Raw genomic sequence first — 7647 nt, 5'->3', positions numbered from 1 at the left:
GATAGAGAAACTGTTCTTTTCACTGTTCTTTTGTGGAAAAAAAAAGTCAAGATGTACAGAATTGTTTATTACATGTTTAAATGTCCCATGTCTAATAAGACAAGTAAAGCATAATCATTGCTAGTTTATTTTGCTTCCCCAGAGAAAAAAAAAGAGAAAGAATCTTGTTTGGAAAGGGGGATGTAGTATTAGGTTCTATTTGGTAATGTTATAATGCTCATAGTATGTGTGGAAACATATATTGGGTGTGTTACGGTACTGGGGGGAGGAGAGAATAAAGTTGTCAGAAGTTATGGCTGGCTGTTGCGTCGTCCGTCCTAGAAAAGGTTAATGTTGTACCTATTAAACGACAGAACAGTCATGGCTGTTATGTTATCTTCTTTTCATTGGCGTTCCTTGTTACATGTTCAAAAACATCAACCAATATTGCATATATATAATTATAATAATGGATATAATTAAAGAATAGTTACAGTATAACGCAAATTATAAGTATAACGCACAAAAAAACAAAAACAAAAAAAAACAAACAAACAGGATTTAACACCTATTTTGAATTTTACTCGAATACAAATACAAATACTTTTCCCCCCTCAACAAATACAAATACAGATACCGGCTGCTTTGCACACCCTGTAATGCGCTGAGTCAGGGTTAGGGATAGCTCGCCAGGCCCGGTTCCAGAACTTAATCACTGAGGGTGCTTCCTAAATTAATGAGGGTGCTCTAAACTTATACCCATAGGCGACATTAGGGGGTAGGAGGGGGAATGGCGCGATAAATACAAGACTCGTTGTGTAGTTTAGAAAGCTTTATTGATTATTTTAATGGAATTTGGCTTTTAGTGATGATAATAAAAGGACCGCGTATTGTAGCATACACTTTCCAGGCTACAGTCCATTCAGAATTTGTATGAAACTGTCTTTTTTCGGACACATACACGCTGCCATGTTTAGAGAATTACATCTGCATATTTATGCTGGATTCATTCTCGAAATAGCAGTGACTAACACAGTGATATCAAAGTAATGTACGGGGCAAAAATATAAACGTGAAAGCAACCTCAGGGATTTAATTCTGGAGCCGGTCTACCACTGATGTCGCGCGTCCTGAGCCAGAATTTAAAATCAAAATACTTTAGTTTGGTATGTAATGGCAAATTGATTATAATTAGTTTCGTTTTATTTTTAATTAATTTAATTTAGAAAAAAAGTTTGGAGTATATTTGTTCGTTAATATAAGTTTTTTTTTTTGTATTATTATTATTTTTAACGAACAGCGCCCAGCGTTAGACTGTCTGTTTGATCAGTTTGCCTACTCAAATCATCATGATTTGCCTAAAATCTATAGATATAAAATACTTCAAGTATAAAACAATGTTAATTTAAACGTTAAACCTATATGAATGTGCGGTATATCCAATAGTTTGTGCAGAGAGTGGAAGCTAAAGACGCAGGACATGGGCGCCAGTGCATTTTTTTCAGTGGAAGCAATTTAAAATGATCTGTCATTTTTGCTCACAAAGGTAAGAGTAATACATCATTCGGTACTGTAAAGGGTGTAGCGTACTTTTATTTGTGTGCACTTAACAAAACGTATAAAATAGTTTTACATTATTACTTAACGAAATAAAACAAATAGAAAACAAAAACTCTCTCATTATGTAATCCGTAAAGATAAATTTCTCTCTAAAGGCACATCCAAAAAGGATTTTTGTTACACTGACTCAGAATACACTAGTTTATTAATATATAATTTAAATAAGCTTTACTCTTTCCGGCCCGACACATTCAGTGTTATTTATCTTTGTGGCAATTTTCAGCATATTGTGTGCTTGAGCGCGGATCTGTTCCAGCTGCGCTGCCGTCTGTAACGGTCTCAAAAGTGAAAGCAAAAGTGAAGTCTCCTGTTGTTTCCACCAGCGCGGCATTTTTTTCTTCACCATAATTTATGGATGTCTAAAATAATAAAATAAGGAGAAACCAAAAACAGATAAACAGGTGCCCGCCCGCCTCTGAACTTTGACGTGAAAATTGGCCTGAAGCCCAGCAACTAGAGGTGTAAAAAAGTCGACCGGGGCTGAAATGCAACGCTCTAATTGACTGCTTTGATGCGTTACAATATGGTAGGGCATTGTTAATGCTTAGCACCCTCAAGCACCCCCGTAGAACCGGGCCTGCCCCACAGACTTACTCTACATGAACCCCAACTTAAAAGACATAAAGAAACTGGTCAACACCCTTCACCTACACATGTAGACCTCACCATCACTAAGGAAATGCAGCCCCCACCATTACTTCCATCCTCACCAACAGCACCAATGCTTTCTCCCTGCATCTCCCCCAAATCGTCCTCTTCTCTTTCTCCACTGGACTGATCAATGCCACTTAACTCCCCTGTGTCCCCCATTACTGTAGCAATGGTTATACCAGCTGACGCCAAGGCTGCAGTACATAGCTGTAAGTACTGATGAAATATGACATGTTGTAATCAATGTTGGTCTGAATTTTAATACATCAGGTTGTGTGTGTGGGTGTGTTTTTTTTCTGTAGGTATCCAAAGTGCCTGGGCTGGAAATGACAGCAATGTACTACTGTCCAAAGTGGGACCCTACAAGTTATTTTATCAAGACATTCTGCAGATTCGCCCGGGAAGGAGTTGGAGAGTGAGGTGTGTTTTATTGGGGTGTGTGTGTGTGTGTGTGTGTGTGTGTGTGTGTGTGTGTGTGTGTGTGTGTGTGTGTGTGTGTGTGTGTGTGTGTGTGTGTTTGTGTGCGCGCTGAGACTTTTTACTCATTAACTTAAGTTTTACTGTTAGAAATTCTTAAAATGTTTTCTATATAGTGGTTATTTATTTTTTATATAGTTGCTATTAATAGCTGTTTTTTGTTGCTTATATAATGTAGATTTATGGGATTAAACTTGTTGACATGTTGGTGTTTTTAGCAAAAGAACTCTGAAAATGTAACACAGTGACAGTTCTCAAATTTGCACTTTATCTTTCAGAAGGCAAGCTGATTTAGCTTTTTATTTTACTTCAAAATGTGTGCAATGCAACTGTTTTATGTTTACTAAATGCCAGTGGGTTGCAGTATTGCTATATTTATTTTGTTTTCTAATTCCAAGTCTAATAAGAAATTGTATTATTTATTTTCAATTTTAAGTTTAATGAAGAATTGTTCACTTTTTTCAAAGTAAATTTACCATTTGTCAAGGTAATTCCCAGTATGTCTCATTATTCTATGCCATCAGAGCATCTTTTCAGTGCCAGTGACAACATTGTCACACGTAAGCATGCCTGTCTCAAGCCAGAAATGGTAAATATGTTGGTGTTTTATAGTAAAAATCCTTTAATGTAGCACTCTGACACAGTTTCTGATTTTGCACTTTCTTATCTTGCAGAAGGCTGGATAAGGTGTTGTTTTTAATTGTTATTGTCATTTATTTTAAAATGTGTGCAATATAAAACAGTTTCATGTTTTGTAAATGGCAGTGGACTACAGAATTATTTTGTTTGTCTAATTGTAAATCTAAATCTAATAAGAATTCATTTTCTATTTTTCAGTGTTTAAGATTGCTAAATTTAAAAACAAATGACCAAGTGGTTAAGTTCATTTCCATTATGTCTTCTTATTCTTTGGTATTTAGGTTCAGGTATTTAATAATCACGAAGCATCAAACAATCTCATTACCTCAATCACTATGTATGTAGTTTATTTAACCCTCTGTGTCGTAAAAGTAACAACATAAGTTATTCATGATTTGAGTTTTATGCACTTAAAAGTATCGAACGCAAAAATTGAAAATCGCATCGCAATATTTGTCAGAAAAACTGCAATTAGGTTTTTTCTCAAAATCGTGCAGCCCTATTTGATAGAATGAATGTTACTGTTTATATAATTTGCCCTACTTAGTGTTAAGAGTAACACTGAAATCAACTGCAAATAAAATACTATTAAATCTATCAAGATGTCATCAGATAATGAATAAACAAATTCAAAAACAGCATTACTAGCTTCACTTATAAAACCATTTTTTATCTCTTCGAATGGTTACAAAAGTTCTTGAAATATGAAAACATCATGGCAGTCCTGATATAGATCGGAGAATCAGAGGTAATTCAGTCCTTCAGTCAGCTCTGGTGCTCCTGACACTGAGAATGAGTTGCTCTGGTGTGGTGATACTTTACTGAACCTAACTGATGAAAAATGACCCATGTTGCTTACAACTGAAGATTTCATTATGAAAACAAATGTACCTACAGCAACAGAGATGGCATGGGCTTGGGCCTAAGACAAACATGACAGACAAACTGACAGGAAGGAAGAGTTCAGGAGAGAAAACAAAACACACTCAAGTCATCTCTAACCATTTGGCTTTTATTACATTTCCTCCTATATTCCCATGTTCACACTTAATGGGACCCCAGTTATTACTCCACACCTCAATGTTTTATGTCCTATTTGATTGCAACTTCGAATCATTGCTCACATACCATTTTCATTTTAGCACTATTCCTCTGCTCTTTACTATTACATTTACCATGCTACATCTTCAAGAACTTTTTCACACTTGATCTCATCTGCTTGTTTCAACTCATTTGTTGACACAATTACACCTTTTACACTGATATGATCTGACATGATCTCTCATGTGTGAAACCTCATGTGGTATTTAAGTGTTGCTTTATTTCTGAAACTCTTTCCGCAGTGACCACATATAAAGGACTTCTCTCCAGTGTGACGGTTCATGTGTCTCTTAAGGGTTCCTTTTCGGTTGAAACTTCTTCCACATTGCTGGCAGGTGAATGGCTTCTCTCCAGTGTGAACTCTGAAGTGATCTTCAAGGCTTTGTTTATGATTAAACCTCTTTCCGCACTGAGGGCATGCGAAGGGATTCTCTCTAGAATGAATTCTCATGTGGTCTTCAAAGTGTCGTTTTTGACCGAAACTCTTTCCACACTCAGAGCATGTGTAGGGTTTCTCTCTATGAGTTCTCATATGGACTTTAAGGTTTTCATGTTGATCAAAACTCATTTCACACTGATCACACGTGTAAGACTGATCTCCATTGTGAATTCTCATGTGTCTGTTAAAGCTTTCCTTTTGAGTGAAACTTACTCCACAATGTTGGCAGGTGAAAAGGTTATCTCCAGTGTGAACTGTCATGTGGTAATGGAGGTTTTCTTTCCGGTTAAAACTTCTTCCACACTGTTGGCAGGTGAAAGGCTTCTCTCCAGTGTGAACTCTCATGTGTCTGTCAAGGTGTCCTTTTCGGTTAAAACTTCTTCCACATTGCTGGCAGGTAAAAGGCTTCTCTCCAGTGTGAACTCTTAAATGTTCTTCAAAGCGTACTTTATAATTAAACCTCTTCCCGCACTGAGGGCATGTGTAGGGTTGCTTAGTGTGAATTCTCATATGGTCTTCAAAGTGTTGTTTTTGATGGAAACTCAGTCCACACTCAGGGCATGTGTAGGGATTCTCTCCAGTGTGACTCCTAACATGTCTTTTAAGACTGGCTCTAAGACTAAAATGCTTTCCACACTGTTGACAGATGAAAGAACTTCTTCCTGTCTTTCGTGTCATTTTTCTTGAGAAAGTCGTTTCAGTCTGTGAACAACTAAAAGATTTTTCTCCATTTATGAAATCATGATCTTTCTCTTCCATTTCATTCAGTACTTGACTCTCCTCTTTCAGTGCCATCAGATCTAAGATGAAAAAGACAAAAGTTAACGCCAGTTTAAAGACAAGAAACACAAAAACACATCAAATTTCAGTTAAATGAGTTAAACAAAGCATATGAAATTTATGCAGAATTCCAGTTTAAAAAAAGGCACATGGAGGACACAGAACAAAACTGAAAACAAAGAAATAATTTATTTTAATCATGTATTACTGAAGTTCTTCTAAAAGCAGACTCTGGTGTTTTCATAAACATAATGTGTGTTTATTGTAGTGATTGTTAGCATATGCAACTTTTAGCATTGTGTATAATATATTTCTGCCTTGACCATAATTCCCATCGGGTCGCAACTGTATGTAAATTCAGAAGTTAATTTGCTGGTATCTGAAAATTTGTTTTGCCATTAAAATAGTTTTAAATGTCTGAAATGTTGGTGTCAGTTGGTAACTTAATATGAAAATGTGGGAAATAAACAGTGGTGCTGACCATCTCTAACTGAGATAAACTCTGCCTTTGTTCAAAACCCGCTTTGGCCCAAGATATTAAAATGATAAGGCATATGTGAGGTTGATGAATGATAGGCAAATGTTTTTATTTCCTGCCCGTAATTAGGCCCACCTCAAGGACCAGCTGTTAACAAACTGTTCAATATTGACATGGACCCTTTTTTCTGTGACTGACCAAATAATAAAATTTCAGTTGACTAAGTCTCTTCTCAACGACTAACATTCAGTAAACTGTCGCCAGACTTTATTTCGCATACGTCAACATTACATCAGAGCAAGACCACATGCACACAACCTGTTTTTACCCATTTCATATGAAACACAGTCCTTGCAGTGAACATTAACATTTAAATAGACACAATTCTTAAAATGCTGTTTTTAAATCAGAGCACTAAGAGAACTATGAGAATAAATGAAGCTAAAATCCTTTCAAAAAAGCTGCAGGAGGGCAACAGAGAAGAAAAACACCCACCAAAGGGAAATTAATTCAGCAAATGTACAGGACAGTTCATAGGATAGTTCAGCTTTGAGAATAAAAACCAACCTGTTTGTTCCTCAGTATCTTCCTGTTTGACTCTGAATGTTTCTTCAATCTTCATGTCTTCACTCTCCTCTTTAATAAACGCCATCTTTATAATAGTGTCACGTGGATCTCAGTTGCTGTTTTGGAAACGCCCTGTTTAAGATGAGAGTAATTAACAGAAATATAAAAAAGAAAAATTAAATCTGTGTGTGCATCTCAGTCAGCTCTAGTTCAGTAGTCAGTGCACTAGTAAGGGAATCAGAGTAATAGTTAATGAACTTAAATGATCTGATTAGACAAACACTCAAACCTTTAACCTTACTATTCAGTTTTGATTAACACGTAATGATTAGTATATCACATTTGATCGATTACACACTTTAAAAACTGCTATTCGATTTTAAAAACGTTTGCAATTGTTTTTGAAAGTTGTCATTACACATGTTTAAGTTTGTTCTCGTTGTATCTTCACTGTTTTGAGCAGCAGGTCTCTCAGCGAGCAGCGATTCGAAACAGTGAATCATTTTGTGAATCAACTGACTCAATTGACTCGGAGTTTGTATTTCGTGTTTCTGATCTGAATCACTAACAGAGAGAGAAATCAGACGCTGTGTGGATACGCTTTACTCACAATAAATAACGTTCATTATTAGATAAAATATTACAATGTTACGCGCACTAATTATACAGTTTAAATCGCTTGTAAACCATATAAAATAGACTGAACGTGTTGTATTAATTTTAACACTTTAAAGACTACAAACCTTTCTTCAGCTGAAACACTGATGCAGGAGCGCGGCACCGCCTGATGACGTCACACCACCAGATCAAAATAAAAGTCCTGTTTACGCGCTTCTGTGTCTACGATCCAAAAACTGCATAGATATTTACGCCTTATGTATAATAGAAAACTGTCGCTAAAATGGCATCTACGTGT

General features: G+C 36.2%; 1 protein-coding gene across 1 annotated transcript; it reads right to left on the bottom strand.

The window, feature by feature from the left end:
- Nucleotides 1-4648: 4648 nt before the first annotated feature.
- Nucleotides 4649-6816, bottom strand: LOC141326039 (uncharacterized). The gene is made up of 2 exons (XM_073834744.1): nucleotides 6732-6816; nucleotides 4649-5706 (listed from the first exon to the last, which is right to left on the bottom strand). The coding sequence occupies exons 1-2, from the start codon at nucleotides 6814-6816 to the stop codon at nucleotides 4649-4651; spliced, it is 1143 nt and encodes a 380-aa protein (XP_073690845.1).
- Between the last annotated feature and the right edge of the window lie 831 nt (nucleotides 6817-7647).

This window comes from Garra rufa, chromosome 2 (assembly GCF_049309525.1).
Source record: "Garra rufa chromosome 2, GarRuf1.0, whole genome shotgun sequence".
Lineage (NCBI taxonomy): Eukaryota > Metazoa > Chordata > Actinopteri > Cypriniformes > Cyprinidae > Garra > Garra rufa.
The sequence above is the reverse complement of the archived record's forward strand: the minus strand, read 5'-3'. Positions and strand labels throughout refer to the sequence as shown.

Coding starts and splice junctions, on each gene's coding strand:
- LOC141326039 (XM_073834744.1), bottom strand. CDS start 6,816: ATGGCGTTTATTAAAGAGGAGAGTGAAGACATGAAGATTGAAGAAACA. Junction 5,707..6,731: donor AGATACTGAGGAACAAACAG/GTTGGTTTTTAT, acceptor TTTTCATCTTAG/ATCTGATGGCACTGAAAGAG.